This window comes from Perissodus microlepis, chromosome 13 (genome assembly GCF_051167445.1).
Source record: "Perissodus microlepis isolate ML-2025 ecotype Zambia chromosome 13, ASM5116744v1, whole genome shotgun sequence".
NCBI classification, from domain to species: domain Eukaryota; kingdom Metazoa; phylum Chordata; class Actinopteri; order Cichliformes; family Cichlidae; genus Perissodus; species Perissodus microlepis.
The window spans coordinates 32861782-32883156 of NC_140473.1; the positions used below are offsets into that span (position 1 = coordinate 32861782).

The window sequence follows — 21375 nt, forward strand, 5'->3', positions numbered from 1 at the left end:
TGTTACCGTCGTTGTTGCTAACGACAACGCATGAAAACAGGCGCTTGTCCGTCCGTAGTGTGGTTATATTAAATATAAGAGAAAGAGAGAACTTTAATAAATTAATACAGCCACTACAGTGACATCAAAACCATGAACAAATATTGCCGTAAACAGTTTATTTTGCGACACCACGAAACAAACGATAGCATAAAATGAAACGACGTTTTTATATCGTCATCCGATATATATCGTTATATCGAACAGCCCTAGGACGGAGGCAGCGAGACACTCAGGTACACCTGAGAGAGGAACATGCACCTGTGTCAGCTGATCAGCTGGAACTGAAACCAGTTTGACTCCCCAAATGTCAGCTGACCTGTTCGACCTGAAACTTTTTTATACTCAGACGTGAACAGCTCGAGGCTCGGCAGGCTGCCGGGAATTAATCAATCCAAATGCAGATCGATACTATCTCATCACAGTCAGCCAGGCTTTTAAATGAGTGAACTTTATTGACAGTAACAGCAGCTTTCACACAGGTGGGTCACATGATTTAACAGGAAGCTAAACAGCAAACGTACAGAAAGGCAGTAATCAGAAAGGAAGGGTTGGAAATGAGGCTGGTTGCTGATGATAAACTTCCTGTTTACTGCTGCTGATGAGGTCACACCCTTCATCAGGAGAACGCTGATAGGGACTGATGACATCACTTGAAACTGGGGGCTACAAGGGACAGAGAAGCAGGGACTCGAATTAATAAAGTTTTTGAGTCCGAGGATGTGTGACCCCTGCGGCGCGTGTCCTATTGACCTCTAACATCGCTATCAGCGGGCTGTGGGCGGTGCAGCACCAACCTTCAACATTGAAGTGATTAAGAGGAGTTTCCCACCTTCAACGATGTTTGCAATAGCACACAAGCACGTTTGTTTCAATAAAGTTTTCTCTGGTACAAACAGCTGTTAAATGTTCTGCTCGAGTTCAGAAACACGTTGCTGTCCAGAGCGCAGGTGTGCAACAGAACAAACAAACACCTCAGGGGGAGGGGAGACTGACTGGATAATAAATTTGAGCTGTGTTTCGCAGTGACCTTTGACCTTCAGCTGAGTCCATACAGCTGTGTTTGTGTGTCCTTCAGGCTTATCGGGAAAACCCATCACTGAGGTCGGAATGAGCAGGGGTGGGTTATTCAATCAGCAGCCATTGTCGACCACCCGAGGGGGCGTGGCCCATCTTGACCTCAGCAGCTGGTGGCCTTGTTCCTGTGCTGCCATGATTAGTGCCTCTGTGCTGTCTTTCAGTCCAGACACTGGCTGTGTTTCTCTGAGCTCACGTCTTTTTTTTTCTTTTTTTTTTTTTACATTTTGGGGTTTTTTTCAGCTTCACTTCTCTATTTTCTCTATTTTCTGTCTCTTTCCTGTTTCAGGGTTTTTTTTATAGGTTTGATCAGCTGTTTGTGTGATGTTTCTCTCAAAACAACAAACCTCTATTAATGCTACACAAGTTAGAATGATGAAAGTTTCAGAGAAATTCACGAGCTGATCCATAAAAATGATGAAAGCTTGAAGCAGTAAAACTGCATGACGGTTGTTATGTGTGACAACATGAATTCAGATTGTTTTTAAAAGTCTGAAGCTGCAAACGCTCAAAGTAAACCTGAGCTTTAATCACAGATCAATAACATAAAACCGCATCAGCTGGGGCCAAAGAGGACAGGAAGTTCACACTGACAGGAAATGATGCTGCTGGTTTTGATGAGGGGGAACATATAGAGATGCATCTGATCGATCGGTATGGATCAATAACAGCACTGATTATTTAAGAGCAAACGGAGACAGAACCATCAGTCTAAGCAGACTCCCTCCTGCTCCTCCTGAAGCTCCAGGGTTTGTGTCCCAGTGTGGTCCCAGGAACTGGTCCCACCTCCTCCCATGGTCAGCTTCATGTCTTCATCACAGCTCTTGCTTTGGATCAGCTAACAGCAGGTCATTTTTCTCCTTCTGTTGAACTCTGAGCAGACACCGCCCCCTGGTGTTCCGATATCTAGCTTCATCAGGTCAAAGTGCCTCTAGCTTTTGTTTTTTTATTTAAATTTTTATTCTGCTCACATCTGTGAGGAGGAGAGGAAGTGACGCAGAAGTATCTGAGAAACGGGGAGGGACTTTAGATGAAGCTGCTTCAAAAAAAACAACTTTATTGAACAAAAGAAGAAAGCACAAAAAGCAGTAGCTACGTCAGCAGCACAGAGATGACGTCAAATACAGAAGCTGAACACAGACGGAGGAATAAAGTGAAGACAGCAGGACAGCAAACATAGAAACTACAGAGGAAGAACAATGAGGTTCTAACTCTTTATGAGTGTTGGTCTGGATCTCATCATCACAGTGAGGAAACGTCTGTGAATATGAAACTGGGCCAAAAAAAGGTTTATATAGTTGTCCTGTGGTTAGTACTGCATTAGTAATGAAGCCTCTCACTGACAGATCCTTGATGACTGAAACAGAAGTTTAATGAGCCTCGTCTTTGGTTCGTCTTCAGTTAGAACGAAACCTCATAAAATCATAAAATCAATGTGAAATTTCACAGGAAGCCAGTGTAAGTTAGCTAAAACTGGAGTAATATGATCATGCATTCTGGCACCCGATAAAAGGCATGCAGCAGCGTTCTGTACTAATTGCAACCGGTAGAGAGAGGAGTGAGGGAGGCCTAAATAAAGGGAGTTACAATAGTCCAGTCTAGAGATAATGAATGCATGAATAAGCTTTTCAAGGTCCTTGGGGGAAAGAAAAGGCTTAGCTTTAGAAATTTGACGTATCTGATTGAAGCTGGATTTAACCACAGAAGATACTTGTTTCTCTAATTTGAAGGAGCTATCCAAGAGTACCCCAAGGTCTCTTACAATGTGGGAGAGGTAGTTAGCAAGTGGGCCAAGGGTAACAGTTAGTTGGTTCAAAGGGATATGGCTGTCAAAGACAATAACTTCAGTTTTACTGTCATTCAAGGTAAGAGAGTTTTGAGATGGCCAGTGTGGTGGGGCGTGGTCTGCAGGTGCCATGCAGGGAGGGCGGACGCACCTGCACGGCATCCTTAATCTCGCCCGCCGAGTTAAAAACACGGGGACTCAGGGGTTGGTGTGTGTTGTGGTGTGATGTGATTTGAATAAAATCGCTCTAAATGATGATCTGTGGTCCCGCCATGCCTTATTCCCACCACAGCCAGGTTCTCACATCATGAAGACAGTTAACGAATGTATGCGATGGATCTGTGACATGCAAACTCAAAGGAAAATAAATTTGAATGTCATCAGCATAACAATGGAAAGAAATATTATATCTTTGGAAAATAGATCCCAAGGGCAACATGTACAGAGAGAATAACATAGGGCCCAAAACAGACCCCTGGGACACACCACAGAGAAAGGGAGCAGAGGAGGCGGAGTATTGCCCCATAGTGATAGAGAATGACCTCTCTGAAAGATAAGATTTAAACCATGATAAGGCTGTGCCCTTAAGACCAACTACTTGATGCCTTGATAATAGCATGTTATGATCTACTGTGTCAAACGCAGAGGTCAGATCCAGTAAGACTAAAACCACAGAGCAACCTGAATCAGTGGATAAAAGGAGATCATTAAAAACTCTTAACAAAGCTGTCTCAGTACTACGTTAATACCATTGGTAGCATAACATTAAACATAACCACAGAATGATCAGAAATCCCAGAGTCCTTGATATCCGTTATACGAATATCCAGATCATAAGACAAAACTAGATCAAGCGAATGACCTTTTAAATGTGTTGGTTCACTTACCGACTGCGTAAGATTAAAAGTGTCAATAAGGGCAAGGAAATCCTTTGTTAGTGTGCTTGCCTCACAACAGACATGTATATTAAAATCACCAACAATTAAAACACGGTCGCAGCGTAAAACCAGCTCCCTAGTAGGTCAGCAAATTGAAAAATAGAATCCTTAACAGATTTCGAGGGTCGATACACCACAGCACAAAGAATTGGGGGGGGGGCACAGTTCAGTTCCAGTAGCTGCACCTCGAAGCTGGTGTCAAAGACGGGTGGTAGTTCCCGGCATCAAAATTTGTGTTTAAAAATCGAAGACAATCCTCCACCTCTGTCAGAGATCTTAGGGGAGCTAGCATAGGCACAACCTGGGGGAAGAAGTTCTGAAAAAGCAGAAGATTCCTCAGGACGAAGCCAGGTTTCAAATAAAGAAAATCCAGCCCAGATGAGAGGAAAAAGTCGTTTAAAATAAAAGTCTTGTTTGCCAGCGATCTAACATTTAGCAAAGCCATCCAGAGTATAGTCAGATTGTTGCTAGCTGGAACAGATCTCAGCAGGCGAAGATTGTTGTAGTTCACACCACCTCTGGAGAGCCGCACCCAGCTCCGAACAGGTGGGCACTCGGCCAGGGAGTCTAGGTGAGCATAGTGTCCAACAGGACTTATCCAGCAATGACAGGGCAGTCTATAGCAGAAGCAGCCCCAGAGAGCATGAAAAGAAGATAGGATATTTATAAATACGTGATAGCTGCTTGCATCAAGTGAGTGTAAGTAAGCCTTGAGGCGAACACGAATACCGCCCCGTTTACCCCGTCTCCTTTGGCGTTTCCTAGGTGGAAGGGTAGCTGGAAAGTGGCGTAAATGATCAGAGATATCCGTCTGAGTCGAGACAAAGTTCCCTGGTTGCCACTTGAAACCAGACATTTGATGAGTCAATGGCTGGAGATTCAAAAGAGTTAGACAATCATAGGTAAGAAGTGCAAAGGCGTCAGGATAACACTGAGAAAATAGGATAGCAAACAGTAGACAAAGCTCGAGGAGACGGCTCGCCGAAAACACTGGCGCCATCTTGGCTGATAAGATGGGGCCTGATTATTAAAGACCTTGTATGTGAGGAGCAGGATTTTGAATTCTGGATTTAACAGGAAGCCAATGAAGGGAAGCCAAAACAGGAGAAATCTGCTCTCTCTTTCTAGTCCCTGTCAGGACTCTTGCTGCAGCATTTTAGATTAGCTGAAGGCTTTTCAGGGAGTTTTTAGGACTTCCTGATAATAATGAATTACAGTCGTCCAGCCTGGAAGTAATAAATGCATGAACTAGTTTTTCAGCATTACCTCTGTTCTTTAACATTTTGAGAGAAGCCAATTGAGTCTAATAACAGGTTAAATGTCATTTTGAGGCTGTTATTTTTAGCATCTACATGGATGTTAAAATCACCCACAATAATTATTTTATCTGAGCTCAGAACTAAATCAGATAAAAAGTCTGAGAAATCAGACAGAAACTCTGTGTAAGGCCCAGGTGGACAATAGATGATAACAAGACTGGTTTCTGAGTTTTACAGCTGGGGTGGACGAGGCTAAGCATCAGGCTTTCAAATGAATTAAAAGTCTGTCTGGGTCTTTGGTTGATTAATAGGCTGGTGTGAAAAATTGGTGCCAGATATAAATATAGTGAAATCTACCATTTTTACTTGGTCTCAGGACGGGAGCATTTTTTGAGGACTGCAAACTGGAGTAGAGGAACAAACACATCCCTGGGAAAACTAAAAAATAATAAACACTCAGCACCATACCATCTGTGGCTTTTTCCCACGCTTCTTGGGACCACAGCGTTGCTTTTTTAGCCCTTTCTGTTGCTGCTGGGTTTCAAAAATGGTGGTTTTGATTTTCGTGAACGAAAGTCCCGCACGACCCATCGAGTGACTCCACCCACCAGCCAAACAGTGGCATGCAGTCTGATGACGTCACACTTTAGTACGCGCTTGGATCACTTAGGTAGGTCCTGAAAAAGTGCATACTACCAGGTACTATGACCTAACGGAAAACTGTGGCGAGCTAACAGCAGGTCCTAGCAGAAAGGTCCACCAGCGGCCATATCTCTCAAGCTCCGTTACATGATTCACACATCAGGCAGTGACATGCTCATTGGATTTAATCCTCTTCTCAACACAATACCTGTGATTTCTACATGCACGCACACCATCATTGTCTCTGTGTCACTCCAGGAAGTTATTAGATTGGCTAGCACTGAGACCGCGTCATCAGAACTTAAGATCTTGTTAGCTTTAGCACTAATGCTGGTTAGCAGTGGCTTCTTGGAGAGCAGAGGTTTGGAAGGAGCTACCGAGAGACGAGGGAATTCTTCTTCATTGTCCGTTCGAAGAGAGCTTAGTCCTGACCTGTCACAACTATGGTCTTCAAACATGGCTTTTTTCAGCAGTTTTTGACATTGTGGTTTCAGTTTGGGTCCTAAGTGATAAGAATAATAAAAAACAAAATAGATCCACTTAAAAAGTTGAGGTATGAAGAATGGAAGTGCAGCCCAATAACAGAAGAAAGCACGTGAGCTCAGAGAACACAATACAAACATCCTACTCCCTGCAGGTGTTCACTTCCTGGAGTCTTACGTCACAGCAGACTCTGTACTTAAGCAGAAGTACTGATGTAACCGTTGTGTTCCTGCGTTGTGTCTGATGATGAAAAGTAAAAGAAACAAAGACCACCAAGTCATTAACTTGCCCACTCCAGCTCTTACAAACAAATGTAAACAGTAGGGAAGAGGGATAGCTCAACCCACCACAACTTCCAAGCTAGCAAGAATTATCTGTTCATGCTAGCATTAACGGTGCCTATAACACATATGTGGCACACACGTACTACACATTTACATTTACAGCATCTAGCAAAAACATCCACAATGATGACAATATCTGAACTAAAAACAGAAACATCAGTGTGGCTAAATATACATTATATGTGTGTTATACAGTGTTGGGAAAGAAATGACATCAACCTCTCCGATGGGGGAATTGTAGATAGGCCAAAGGGGTACACTGTATTTATAGGGTTGCACCAAAGAAGAAGAAGAAGGATGAGGAGGGGCTCCAACTGATAATGAACATAACTACAGGCTTGAAGGTCCTAAAAGTCAGATATAAACTGGCAAATAAAATTTGTGTAATTATAACAATATGTAATTTATGACCCAGTTACACCAATACTAATTTTAAAGATACTCTGGTAAAACCTGAAGTACTCATTCAACTTCTTTACTCAAGTAAAAGTTAAAAAGTACCAGCTCTGAAATGTCCTCAGAGTCAGAGTGAGATCCCTGAAGGATGTTTCTAACAGCTATTTTTGAGCAAAACTAACTAAACCTTGTGCTACTTTACTATAATAAAGTAATATCAATCTATGGCAATACTTTATTTCAGCCTAAATGGCTCAGTGTGAGCAAAGTAAATCACTATAACTTCTAATGTGAGACCCAGCACAGGCTGTGATCAGCTGACCTGCTGCTCTTTGTGGATTTACACAACTTTACACTGTCTTACTAGACCGTGTACCGTTGGTATGAAGGTGGAATTCAGTCAGTGACTCTCTGCTACACTTGATGTAAGCTAGCTGTGACCATGAACCCACAGCCACTGTGCACCATCACGCACTGTTCTTTACTTTAAACCCATCACAGTGCAGCAAACTCACCTGTTTATCCTGCACTAACCTGCAGCCTTTAAATAACACAGTCAGTCTGCCTCAGTTTGATTAGCAGCAGCTTTATGAACAAACATAATGTGACGCGTACAGATTTAAAACCATGAGGACTTCCACGCAAGCTTTAAATGAGCATCCTTCCTTTAACTCTAAGCTCTCTTTGTCCTCTCCTCTCCTTCTTTCTTATCTGTCTCCATCTCTGAGTGAACGTAGCTCTCTGTCTTTTCTCTCCCTGTCAAATACAGCAGCTGGACCTTTAGCTGCAGCACACTGTGAGACAAACTGCGCACACACACAGTTTGTGTGTTTGGTGATGTTTGTTGAGCTGATAGAAACGCTGCATTTAAAATTACCCAACACTTAAAACATCACTCTCTGCTTGTCTTCTGTATCGCTAGTTAGATCCTGAAGTACCGCAGTCACCTGTAGTCCATGAAAATACTTCAAATTCTGCTTAATTACTGAAATGAAGTATTTGTGATTTGTTAATTCCTGCCTCTGGTGATGTCACACTGTGTCCCTCGCCCTGATCCTGAGGGTCATGCGGGACTCTGACCTCAGACCTGCAGTTTAACTCATGAGGTAAATTTGCAGAGTAACTCTGGATCCTGCAGCAGAGCCACTGGATTAGGGTGCTTACTTTTTTATTTTATTTGTGTAAATAATAATGGGTTGATGGACATTTAATTAAAGTTAGGACAGTTAAAATTTAAAAGGTGTTAAGCATGGACTGCCTCACTAACACTCATTTACAGAATAAAACAAAATAAAAACCTTTTCACTGGTTGTTTTTATCTCAGCTGGAAGAACCTGTGAGCTGGATCTGACACCAGAATTCATTCACAATCTGACCGATTTTATTCAACTTCAATTATAACTGAATTCATTTTTATTTACATACCGCCAAATCATAACAACAGTTGGCTCAAGGCGCTTTATACTGTAAGGTAAAGCCCCTACAATAATACAGAGAAAACAGAGATAACCCCGACAACCAAACAACCCTCCTATTAGCAAGCACTGTGGCGACAGCGGGAAAGAAAAACTCCCTTTTAACAGGGGGCAAACTCTGGGCCTGGTTCTGCTGCGAGGGGGGGGGGACTCTAGAGATGGTCCACATGTACAGCTTTGATTTCCAATCCAGCGGAGCAGATATCCGAGGAAGATTCACTAAAACTGAGGATTTTCTCACGGAGTTCTGCAGGGCCTTTTTTCCTGCTGCACTCACACTCATTGATCATTGGAGCTCACCAGAGATCGACTGAAATTTCAGTATAAATAAATAAAGAAATTTTTACCTCACAAACGGGCTTTTCAGTGCTTTACGACATCTCGCGACATTTGTGGACTTTCATTCCGCGGTCCAATCAGAAAGAGGCTGCGCAGGAGCTCCACCAATCAGAGGCCGTAGTGTGTGCTGTGGCTCTGCCGCCTGTGCGCCGCCGCCGCTCATTGAGTGCGGCCGGGCACGCTCCGCCCCGCCGCCGCGCCGCCGCCGCTCTCAGCTGGATGTGACAGAGGCGCGGTCACGGCAGCGACTCACACCCGAACCGAGCCGAACCGACCTGGGAGCAGTAGCACCGCTTCGGTGTCTCACGTAAGTGCTTGTGACGAACGGAACCGCGAGCTAAGGCGGGAAAACACGGACACGTCGCGCGCGGTTTGTCACACAGGCGGTCCATAAATGAACCGGGGCTCAGCGGGAGGCCGGCGGCGGCACGCGGGCCGGAAACGGCCCGAATCCCCGACCGAGAGAGGCCGAGGGTCCGGGAGGCGGAGGAGGGGGGAGAGGAGTGGCACCGCGGGCTCTTCTCCTGCTCTCAGCCCTCCTTCATCCTCCTCCTTCTCAGGACCTTATCTTCATCCTCCCCTGCCTCACGGTGATGATGATGATGATGTCATCATTTTAACGTAATTCTGAAGATGATAATGCAGGCCTGAGGTCACAGATGCTGCAGCGGTTGATCAGTGTGATTGATCACTAATTGATCAGCAGCTTCTGACAGAACATAACAGCAATAATAATAATTATTATTATTATTATTGTTATCATTATCATATATTTTCAGGTTATTTGTGACTAAAATATGTCAAAATACAATAATCATGAAGCCGGTTTAGTTTGGAATTTTCAAAATAAAATTGTTCAGAGATCTTTTTAAAAAAAATGAAATTTTGTGTTATTAATAACTCCTATTATTGCTGGACTTTATGTTTTATCTGTAGCTTTAAGGTTTTTCAGAATCATGACTTACAGGCCTTATTAACTTCTCAGCTTAGAATTTTATATTGAAAATTATGTTGTTTTTTGTTGTATTTAACATTTTATTTTTTATATCTTATATTACATTATACCTTATAATTTTATTCGTGTTATTTATGTTTATTTTAATTTTGTAATTGTTTTTATGATTTTTTGGTGTTTTTATTATTTGGCTTTGTTTCACTACGCTCTTATTTTGAAGGACAATCCGCCGTACTTCCGTTTCTTCCAACCATTTAATCCTTTCCCACAATGCTCTGTGAGCTCGGAGGCTGCTTCCTGTTTATTGTGGCCGTTTCCCCCGGTGATTCCGACGTTTAACGTCGCTCTCCTGCAGCCAAAGCTCGGTGAGTTACCGGATTCCGGTCCCTTTTACCGGCGGCTCCGCGTCGTTTATCCCGCTCTCTTATTTTGACAGCGGAGAAAATCCTCCTGCTTCCTCATCAGTGACAGCGAGCCTGACCGAACCGGAACTCCACTCAGAAAACCGTCGATTTTTCAACCACTCGAGGTGCGACGTAGAGAAAATGTTTTTTTTTTATCACTTAAAGATTTTTCTGCATTTTAGTCGGTGTTTGATAAAATTCGGCATTTGGATAACTGAACAATAAGCTGTAAGTGCTGATGAACCGGGTGTCTTTAATAATGGATGCCCTGCTGGCAGCCGCCCTCCGCGGGCTGCTACTGGGAAATAACCGCTGGGATTGCTGAAAATGGCTCATATGTCTGCTCATATGTAATGTGAAAGAAACGTTAACGGTTTTATTCGACGTATAATCGATGTTTCGTTGATTGAAGAAGCGTTTTCGGTGGAAAAATCCGCCTGGCGCCTTTGCTCAGGTCGCGGCGCGCTGCGCGACCTTAAAACCGCGGAATTGTGAACGGAGTTCGGCGCGGCGGAATTCCGCGTTAAAGCGGAACGGCCGCCGGGTTTGAGTTGTCAGGTCAAACCGGCGGTGGCCACGTGACCCACTGACACTCCCAGGCTGGAGTTTAGGATGCCGAGGCAGGTTCAGAGGTCATTTGTTATTTACAGTAACGTCACGAAGGGCTAACCCTATCTGTCGTTAGGCTGAAAGTCAAATTAGGAACAAAAGACGTCACACTGTGTGCGTGCGTGCGCGGAGGTGACAGACACCTGAGGCGCACCTGTTGAGCCCCGCCCCCCCCTCTTCCCTGGGTCTGCAGGTACAGGTTTTAGGATCCTAAACTCCAATTCCAATTAAAAGTTGGCTAATTTAAGGTCCAATGACATCTGTGCAGCTCTGGCGTAACTCCTGCTTGTCTTCCAATGTCACCTCACTGTGACGCCGCTCATTAACAAAGGATTTTATGCTGAAGAAGAAGAACACGAGAACCTGACCTTAGGATGAGGGAACAGGAAGTGATGACTTGTTTCTTGGTTTAGCGCGTTTGGTGGTTTTTACTCAATCGTCTGGTGTCCATGTTATTGATCACTGGCGCATCCATTCATCGATAATCGACTCCTTTGAATCTCTTCCTGTTTCTTGTTGTTTCTGTCAGATGTGACTGACCGCTCTCTGAGTGATCTGATTGGTGGAAGTTCTCATTGGTGGGCTGTGGTTTAGCTTCAATGTGAATGCTGTTGGAGAGCCGATCTGTACCTGCACAGATGTGCAGAGTTAACACCGTGCCTTATTTTCGTGGATAATTTATGCGTTCAGCTCCATGTTTGCAGATTCCTGCTTCGCGTGCAGCTTCTGACTTCCAGTCCACACTCCTTACGTCCACCATCTCCCAGTCAGCAGCTCGCTTTTCTAGTTTCAGTGATGTGAACGTGGCGCCTTGCTGTTTTACTGCCCCCTTGAGGCCTCGAAGAGAAATAAAATAATAAATACAAGATAAATGAATACATTTATTTATACATTACACATAAGATGTAATGTATAAATAAATGTGTTACACATAATAAAAACATTTAAACCAAATTAATCTCATAAACTAAGTGTGGCGATAGTCAGGTCGTCTCACTCAGGTGTTTATTTAACCAATCACTTGGCAGCTTCACTAATCCATTTTCCCTGCCCCTTTCAGATCTGCAGCTGCTCCTCAGAAGTTCTTCTTCACCTCTTCGCTCCGGGTTCGCTTGTTCATGATGGAGGACTCGGAGGCGGAGCTGGCAGTGTCGGAGCCTGACGCCCTGGGTGCTGACTTCATTACGGTGGAGTTGGACACGCAGCCCATCGAGTACGTAGTGAAGTGGGCAGAGGTTGGCTCCAAGTTCACCATTTCCTGCGTGAAGAAGGACTCGGACGACCCGTCGGACCTGACCGCCGACCAGCTGAAGATCGAGGCGGATGAGGCGTTTTTCGCCCCGTATGAGGAGGTGTACCCTTGCGAGGTGACGGAGCAGAGCGTGGAAATAAAGACGGACTCTGACGAGGAGGACGAGGGTGTGGAGGAGCACGAGGTACTGGTGGAGGCGGGCAGCAGCCAGTTGGATGGCGAGGCCGATTCGGACCAGGACAACTATGAGCCCGATGAGCGGCAGTTCCGCTGCAGCTACTGTGGGAAGTGCTACAGCCACGCCTCCAGCCTGTATCGCCACCAGCAGACGCACACGGGCAAGAGCTCGGGAGCCGCACCCCTCGCCAAGCGAGCACTGGAGCCGACGCACCAGGACGCACGCTACACCTGCCCCCACTGCGGCATGAGCTTCAAAGGAAGCAGGTTTGTCTCCAGTCTCTCCGAGCTTGACGTGTTTTCCTGTTCTCTTGTGTGATGTCACTTCCTGTTTTCCGTTCTCTGACAGGATGCTGGGCAGCCACCTGCGGCTGCACGGGAAGCGGAGGATCCACCCCTGCAACATCTGTGGAAAGGAGTTCAACCACAGTTCCAGCCTGTCTCGCCACCGCCTCATCCACAAGAAGGGCAAAGGCATCCCAAAGGACGCCGCCATTGGTGCAAATGTGGCAGCCCTGCGGCACTCGCTGAAGGCCGGTGCCAAGAACCGGAAGACCAAGCGGCAGCAGCACGTGGCGACTGCCGTCATCCAGGGTGGAGATAAGTTCTACGCCTGCCCACAGTGTGACATGACGTTCCGGACGTCCACGCAGCTGTCGAAGCATCAGGTGACGCACGTGAAGGAGCTGCTGGACAACTACACGCCGGGCAAGGAGAACCTCGTCGAGACCTCGTCCGACCTTAAGATCCGCCTCAAGCTCTGCTCCCGCGACAAACCCAACTTCTACACACTGTGCAAGAAGAACCGCCGCCGCCGGGCCGGACGGGCCGCCAAGCGGGGCCAGACCTCTTCCGAGGATGAGGACGCCCCAGGCGGAGGGCGCCATGTCTGTGGCCAGTGCGGGAAGCAGTTCAGCCACGCCTCCAGCCTGGCACGACACCAACTGACCCACCGGGCGGCTGACGGCGACGGGCGCGGGAAGCTTCAGCAGCACCCGAAGGCTGGGCTCCCCGCCAAGAACAAGACGTACACATGCGCAGCGTGCAACAAGACCTTCATGCACTCATCCAGCTTCTCGCGCCACAAGAAGGCCCACATGGAGGAAGAGCAGCGTGCCCGCGCTGCCGCTGCCAAGCGCCGGAAGAGGCCCGTACTGGATGAGACGGCGCCGCTCGAATCCGACTCAGAGTGAAGGTGTCGGTCCGGGACCAGTTCTGGAAGGTTCTGATTGGAAGCGTTCTGGACCAGTTCTCCTCCAGTTCTGGACCCGTTGGGACAGATTCTGGTTGTCTGGGTTTCACGAACTGTTGGTTCTTCTCTGGTGTAGATAGCAGCAGGATATCCACTTGTGGCCGCACGGTGGGAGGCCCTCCGCCGGCACACATATCCATATATGGTCAAAACTGACCGTTAGCTAAATGCTCTTACAAATGGATTAGATTCACCTGCCCCGCCCCCTGCACCTGTCTGTCCGCAGTCAAGCAGACTTTTCATCCTGCTTACTCCACAGTCCTGTTTCCCATAGGCCACCTGGAGCAGAGAGGCTAGAGTCATGCAGAGCAGCATGGGAGTCCTGACGTAATCATACCTGCAGGTTCAATTTCCAAACTGTTAGTGATCAATCATTCCGATCAATCAGAGCCGATCGGTTGTTTTGATCGTCCATCAGACTGTATTCACCACCTTTGATCTCCACACACGGCCAACAAACAGATTGTTGATCAGTGAAGGTGGTTCGTCCGATCAGAAGTTTTCTAAATTGATCTTAAGCCGATTGAATAATCAATGATTATTTTTCTCTTCCGATCATAATATTGGAGCTTGGATTAATCGGTAATCAACTCCTCGCTCACTTCCTGCGTCTCCTCTGATGCATTTTCTGCCTCTGTTCATCTCCATCGTTGTTCCCTTACTGTCAGACAGCCCCACCCAATCCCCTTTGAGTAACCTGATTGGCTGAGGTTCTTCCTAGCGCTGCATTCTGATTGGTCTGCTGCGTTTCACCTTCCACACTTTTTTTTTTTTTTCATTTTAGCATGTGACCCCCAACTGGTCAGTCATGTTTGCTGGTGTCGGAGGTCGAAGGTCAAACTGTTCTACTTATTTGTGAATTTGATGTAATATAGAACCCATATTTAAACTTTACCACAAACAATTTGAAGTAGCCCTGCCCATCGCTATCCTGTAGCTTCATCTTCGTCATCAACACCAGGAAATGGTTTTCAAAGTAAAAGTCTCCAAATCAGTTTGGTTTGTTCCTGACTTTCACCCAGTCAGCTGTTTTCAGGAAGTCAGTGACACATAAACGCAGATGGTGATCCTCCAAGATGCTTCAAGTAAAATCAGACCTGCGCACTCAGACGGACCTGTCCAAATTCCCGACCCGAACTCACAGATTGAGAGCAGTTGATTGGAAGCAGAGAAACTATTCTTAACCTTGCGCAGACGTCAAAGATCAGATCTCAGGTTTCAGCTCTGCCCAGAGCGCCTGAAGATCGGAACCACGTCTGAACACGAAGCGTTTTGGCCGCCAGAGCGTGCTCGGAGCAGGTCACCTGAACTCTGAGGCTGATGGTCAGGTGACCTCTGCTGATCTCAGGTGTGCAGAGGCAAAATCCAAAAACTAAAATTCAGATATGGAAGAATAATGAACGAATGTGAAGGTTGAGAGTTTTTGTTGGTCGGCGCTCGAACTGATCAATCCGATCAGTCTTTGATCTGCTCAGAGTATCTGAAACAACCATCTGGTTTAGTGTCACTGACGGTCTGAAGCTGCTGGTCAAATCTGGTTCGCTCAGCCGGAGGAGAGTCCCTGCGACCAATCGGAGGAGACGTCCGGTTGGGCTGGTTTGTATTTCTGATTTTGGACTTGAGTTGACGTCTTACAGATGTGGTTCATTGATCAGATCAGTCCGATCTGAGGTGGACTGATCAGAGCATCCGGTCTGATCGGAAGTAGACGGATTGGTCTGATTAGGAAAAGGAAAAAGGGTTTGAGTGTAAAGAAAATTCCCAAACTTATTGGTTAATCTGAGACTCGGTGATCAGTGGGACTGATCGGACTGATCGATCTAAGATGTTAAAAAAAAAAAAAAAAATCCTGCAGATGTTTGTTTTATTCATCAGGATTCTGATGGACTCTCCAAAATAAAAGCCTGTGGAGTGCGCCTGACCCCCCCCCCCCCCCCCCCCCCCCCCACACACACACACACACACACACACATTCTGTTTCCTGCTTATTGACACTTTGAGACTTTTACTGTTTGAATCGATTGGATTTAATTTAATTCTGATCTATTTATGAGTGTGTGCAGGCGGCGGTGGCGTTCTGTAGAAAACAAGGCTCCTCCCCCGCCCCGTCCGCCTCCATGTTCTGGTTTGTTTTGGGCCTTGAAGCCGCCGTTTTCCTCTGTCCGCGGTGCTCTTAGATCCATGTTGTGTTGGTTTGTTGGGTTTGCAGCGCCGCCTGCTGATAGGTCGTTCATTGTGTCGTGTTTGCTGATAGAATAAACCAGTTGACATGTTTGTCTTGCGTTTTGTAATAAACCTTTGAAAGAACCTTCCTGAGTGTTTAAATAAACTCACCTGTCACCGTTACCATGGTAACCACGGCTCATCAGGATAAAGCTTTGGTAAACTGACCGGCTGTTCTATAGCGCTGAGCACTCGCTCATTCACACCAGCGTGCAGGTGGGGATCAAACCACCAACCTTCCACTTAGCAGGTGACCTGCTCCACCACCCGAGCTGCAGCCAACGCAACAGTCGGCAATCACTGATCTGATGTCAACACTAGAAGAGGAGAGGACTTCCTGAAGGTCTGACCTTTCACCTGCTGATCTGGATCTTCTTCATGAACACCTGGAACAACGGCTCGGTGACATCATCAGAGCTCGTCGGGTGAGCGTTCCCCATGTTCTGCTTCGGTCTGACGCTCGTCACACAGTGACAGGACGGGTGTGCGGTGTTAATCATTTCTGTCTGCTCTCGATCAGTTTATTCAGACCCAAAACAAGTATACAAAAACATCTGGCCAGTCAGATTGCTGCATTTGGCACCAACTGAATATCCAGAACTGAATATCCAATGAGATTGAAATGGTAAAATACTTGCAGCTGGGTCAGTCGGCTCTGATCGCGCTGACTTCCCAAAACACAGACGAAAGCTTCAATGTCGCAATGGAACCTGGAAATCCCACTGCCTGCTCCGCAGACTCCGCGGGATTCATCGGGACAGCTCGTCATTGCTTCGTGTTTTTGGAGGACGCGTTCACAGAAACGTATTTGCTTTGTGTGTACGCTGCACCACAAGCTCGATATAAAAAGTCCAGAGTATCGTGTTTGCAGCGTGTTCAGTGTGAAGGTATTTGTTCAAGATTCAAGATCTTTTATTTTATAAAGGTGTCCTGACACGCTCCTCGACTGTGCAGAAGGAGAGAGAACATTATATACAGTGAGTGAATTGATTTAAATAAAACAAGCAGGATGATGGCTGTGACAGGGTCGTGTACAGGAACTGGGATGTCTGTAAAACTTAATAAGAGATATATACCGTCCTTCACAAGGATGTGCAAGGTCAGCGAGCACCTGGGGGGCTGGTTATTTACAGTTACCACCTTTAGTGAGTGTGCACGTAGCTGTGCTGCACCAGAAACCTGGTTATGTATGTCATCATCATCACTGTTTATAATAATAATCATATGTATTTATTATTGATATTTGATTTCTGGGAGCGCTTCGCGTCTCTGAGAGTGAATGTGTACTAGCTTCATGTGCTTCTCAGGTTTAGACGAGACCTAAAATAAAACCGACATATTTGAACCCAGCTGTAAATTAGGGTCCGGCCTACTCTTAAAGAAAGATCCAGGAGTTGCTGGTTGTGGATCCAGATGTTGGTGTGACGATTTCAGAGCGTCGTGGAGCTCCTTCGTGCTGGAAACGCTCGGATTGTCCCTGAACTTCTCCTGAGTCTGATGGAGAAGCAGGTGTGGGTGTAACCCGGCAGACTCCACCTCTGCATCAAAGCTGAGAAACACTTCCTGTCACCTGCGGTGACCTTCGTAATGGTCTGGGCAGCTCACCTTCAACATCAGACGTGCTCACACCTGCCTCGGCTTCAGCAGCTCGAGCTCCTCTCAGAGGAGACACCTACTCCAAGTTGGCGAGGAGTACCTCCCCCCAGCAGACCATCTCACTCAGGTTTCTCAGGTTTCTGTTCAGGCTGACCTTGTAATTGTAAATCAATAACGTGCGTGATCTAAGCTCTGTCACGACTCCACCAGCTGCAGGTCGGTTTATTCTGCATTATGAGGGAGCGAGATGACTCACAGTCACGTTCCTCCGGATTAAAATGGGCGTTCTGCTCTGTGTTTACCTGTTGCCATGGTGAATCACTGAAAACTCACTGTGAGCATGCTCAGAGCCCACCGAGCTCTCCTTGGCATTTCTGGAAGTTCTTAGTTTATTAAACCTGATCCAGATGTTCAAATGAAGCGGCCACTGCAGGGCAGTAGACATCCAGCAGGACTTTGAGCTGCTCACAGTGAACACAAGAGGAAGAGAGCAGAGCTCTCCAGTGGTCAGACTGTGCAACTGCAGCTGCTCAGGTACACTTTAAAAATGAAAATATAGAAAAATAAAAATGTTTAAATATTTAAAACTATAAAAAAATAGATGTTTGTGTCAGAGGAAACCAAAGGAGATGATCTCAAACTGCTTTCAGACAACAGCAAGAAGCTGAAGCAGGAAGGTGATGTGCAGGTGAGCAGCCAGTCCGAGTGTCCTGGTGTCTGTGAAGGTCGTGTTTATTCTGGCAGATGTTTGATCACCTGCAGACGTGACGTGGCACCTCTTTACCGTCAGGCGAGCTGGTTTTGGAGGCAGTTTCTGACACCTCACCCTCTTATCCCGAAACAAATGGCCTGGTCGGAAAATTAAACCACACAGTCCAGAGGTACAGTACTGCCATTTGTATTGAGTTTTGTGATTACTTCACAAAACAGCATATTTCAGATATTTGTCTAATGCATATTCAACCACTGTTGTTGGCCCCACCGTGTTTGACCTCCGCACTAAGACATGACACTTCGTAAATGTTCTTGTTTGGCAGAGAGGCAAGGTATCCGTCACAGATCCCAAAACAACTGCCATGTAGGAGGCACAACAGGTTTGCAGCCAGTTTCAGCTACTCTGTGTTATTCTAGTCCAATAAGCAATGGAGAGGTTTGTGAGGGTCCAACTGGTCACCTTGTAGGAAGGTTGTAATATTTGTACTTAGGAGATTCATAGTTACATTAAAACACTGCGTGTGGTCTTCGCTCTGCAGCTGGATCTGCTGAGCAGCCTGTGAGAAGTCGTGGTCCCTCTGACCTGCCATTTCTACCCCTCCCTCCTCTGTCTATGTCACATTTCATTTGTCACATAAACAATCACACACAGTACGACATGCAGTGAAATGCTTATTGCTGTGCAATTCTGACCGTTAAAAATACAAGAAGAACCTAAAATTAAAAAGATGTGCTGCTTTGACAGCAAACAGTTGAAAACAGTTGCGGGTGCATTATTGAAGTGCTTTATTTTGTTATTAAATTCATGTGAGGTGGTGTGTAGAGAGTCCAGTCCTACGCCTGGTTCAGGGCCCTAAAGCCTGGGGGAGAAGCTCCTCCTCGATGTCTCTGTGTCGGCCTTTAGGGAGCGGAGGCGCTTCCGTGACCCCAACAGTGAGAAGAGTCTATTGTCGGGCTGGGAGGGATCTTCCTGGCTTTGGTGTTGCACCGCTCTGTGTATACCAGGGGTATCGAGCTCCAGGCCTCGAGGGCCGGTGTCCTGCACGTTTTAGATAACACCCTGGGTCAGCACACCTGAATCAAATGATTAGTTCATTAGCAGGCCTCTGGAGAACTGCAAGACATGTTGAGGAGGTCATTTAGCCATTTAAATCAGCTGTGTTGGATCAAGGACACATCTGAAACCTGCAGGACACCGGCCCTCGAGGCCTGGAGTTTGACACCTGTGGTGTAAACAGACCAGGATGGTCTCCGGGCTGTGACTTAAAGACAGTTTAGTTTTTGGAGGATACTTGCCCGTGTTCGCCTTTCTGTCCAGGAAACCTGTGGAGCAGTTTTGGAAACATTTCGGGAGACGCTGTGGAGAGAGGCTGGGTGTTGGATTGCTGCACCGGGAGCTGGGATTAACACTGCTGTGGACATCATGTTTGGGTACTATTATTGCGTCTTACTCACCTGTAAATAAACTCACTGTCTTTGTGACTGAGTCCTGTTTTTCTGCCTGTCGGTAAACCTGACAGAGAGTCCTTGTAAGCAATCTTCAGACACAACCGTGGGAGTTGGCGCTCCTCTCTGCCTGGGTGGAACTCGTTATGGATTCCTGCCTTTGGCCCACGCACCTGCTCGTAATCTGTTCACATGCTGCTCATTATCTCTGCGTTCCTGTCACTTCTTAAGGTGACAGATCGGTGCTACTCCCTCCCTCAGTCATGTCTCTCTGTCTCAGTGTCAAGTCCGCATCTCTGTGTTGGGTTTCCTGTTTTACTTTGACAGTCCTTATCTCTGTGTTAGGTTTCCTGTTTTACTTTGACAGTCGTAAGCTGTGTCCCAAAACGTCGGCTGCATCCTCCTGAGGACCCGGCCTTCGCGGTCTACGTGGGCCGGGTCCTTTGAAGACCGAGATGGCCACAAAATAAACTTTTAACATATTTTCAGGCGAGAATGTAGCTGTGTAAACTTCAAATATCTGCTCGGTTTATCAAGACATCGCATATTTGCAAAAGTGTGCCGACGTTTTCGGAGACGTCTGTTGCCCACCCGCTCGATAGCAAGCCGGGGTTTCAATGGTCACTCAAGCCGGCGAGAGCAGTGGACTCCCGCTTCATCATTTTCAGAATCCCGCTGTCTTTCGCTACTCAGGTTAAACATGATATATACGTCACTCGGATAACTTAAAAATGTAATTGTTTGGCTTTTTTTTTTGGTGTTTTATTTGTTCCGGAGTAAATCGGTTTGGCTGAGATTTAAGTTATTAGCTTAGATTAAATGAAATAAACCTTTATTAATCCATCGGGTGGGTTCCTCCGGGATTTTCACACAGCTGAATAAACGTTAAACAGAAAACTGATTAAACAGAAGTGTGAGACGGTTGAGAATTTACGCCAGTGTCCTGTTATATTTTAGATAGCAAGGAGCAGACGGCTGAGTTCATTAAACTCCACCGAGACAGCAGTGACGCAGATCTGAAGGTTAGACCGTCCCATTTCACAGCCTCGCACTTCCGGCCTTCTCGGTCTTCAAAGGACCTGGCCCACGTAGACCGCGAATGCCAGGTCCTCCGAAGGATGAAGCCTACGTTTTGGGACACAGCTCATATTAGGACACATAGAAGCAATGGTCATGTGACTTCCTCATTTTCAGTCCTCTTTCTTGTGAGATGACAGGAACTGGCAGGCACAGTCGCGGTTTCAGTTCCTCGATCTTGCAGGACTCTGTGAGGTTACAACATGAAACAGTCTGGCAGGTTCAATAGGTCATGTGTTAACAGTTTTTAGGCATTTGTTTTTGTTGTTCTTTCCACAGAAAAATGAATCCTTGTAGGATTATCTGTATGAGAAAGTGTGGCTTCATTCACTAAATGACCTGGTTATGATTTTTGACTAAACTGTCTCCCAGGTGAATCAAACAATAACAAAACTCACTTAAGGAACAAAGAAAAGACAAACTTGCATCACTGATTTTGATTTCCACCAGAGGAGTCGCGTCTAGATTTAGTGCTTGAGCATGTTATGTTTAGTTGAAACTGTTGCACTGTTTTCAGTAGGAGGTTAACTCTTTTAAGATCTGATATTCACTAAATTAGAAAATTGTAATGGCCAGAGTTGGCAGTTACTGTACTTAGGTAGACTTTTCAGCTATCGGTACATTACTCGAGTATTTGTTTAACACCCTTTTACTTTTTTAGAGCAGCGGACTCGCGGCTTCATCGTTTTCAGACCCCCGCTCTTTTGCTACTCAGGTTAAACATGATATATAAGTCACTCGGATAACTTAAAAATATTATTGTTTGCCTTTTTTCAGTGTTTTATTTGTTCCGGAGTAAATCGGTTTGGCTGAGATCAAAGTTATTAGATTATTAGATTAAATAAAACTTTATTAATCCATCGGGTGGGTTCCTCCGGGATTTTCACACAGC

General features: G+C 46.0%; 1 protein-coding gene and 1 long non-coding RNA gene across 5 annotated transcripts; one reads left to right on the forward strand and one right to left on the reverse strand.

The window, feature by feature from the left end:
• Positions 1–474: 474 nt before the first annotated feature.
• Positions 475–8920, reverse strand: LOC146375483 (uncharacterized). The gene is made up of 2 exons (XR_014801914.1): positions 8787–8920; positions 475–6464 (listed from the first exon to the last, which is right to left on the reverse strand). It is a non-coding gene; the product is annotated as an uncharacterized LOC146375483 (long non-coding RNA).
• Positions 8921–8965: 45 nt separating this feature from the next.
• Positions 8966–15734, forward strand: LOC146375484 (uncharacterized). 4 transcript variants are annotated; one of them, XM_084948025.1, is made up of 3 exons: positions 8966–9085; positions 11807–12442; positions 12525–15734. In XM_084948025.1, exons 2-3 carry the CDS (start codon positions 11865–11867, stop codon positions 13366–13368), a joined length of 1422 nt encoding a protein of 473 aa, XP_084804151.1. In that variant the 5' UTR covers positions 8966–9085; positions 11807–11864; the 3' UTR covers positions 13369–15734. The 4 variants fall into 4 exon arrangements, with proteins under 4 accessions (XP_084804151.1, XP_084804152.1, XP_084804154.1 ...); XM_084948026.1 differs by lacking the exon at positions 8966–9085 and adding an exon at positions 9888–10098; XM_084948028.1 differs by lacking the exon at positions 8966–9085 and adding an exon at positions 10112–10262.
• The last annotated feature ends 5641 nt before the right edge of the window (positions 15735–21375 follow it).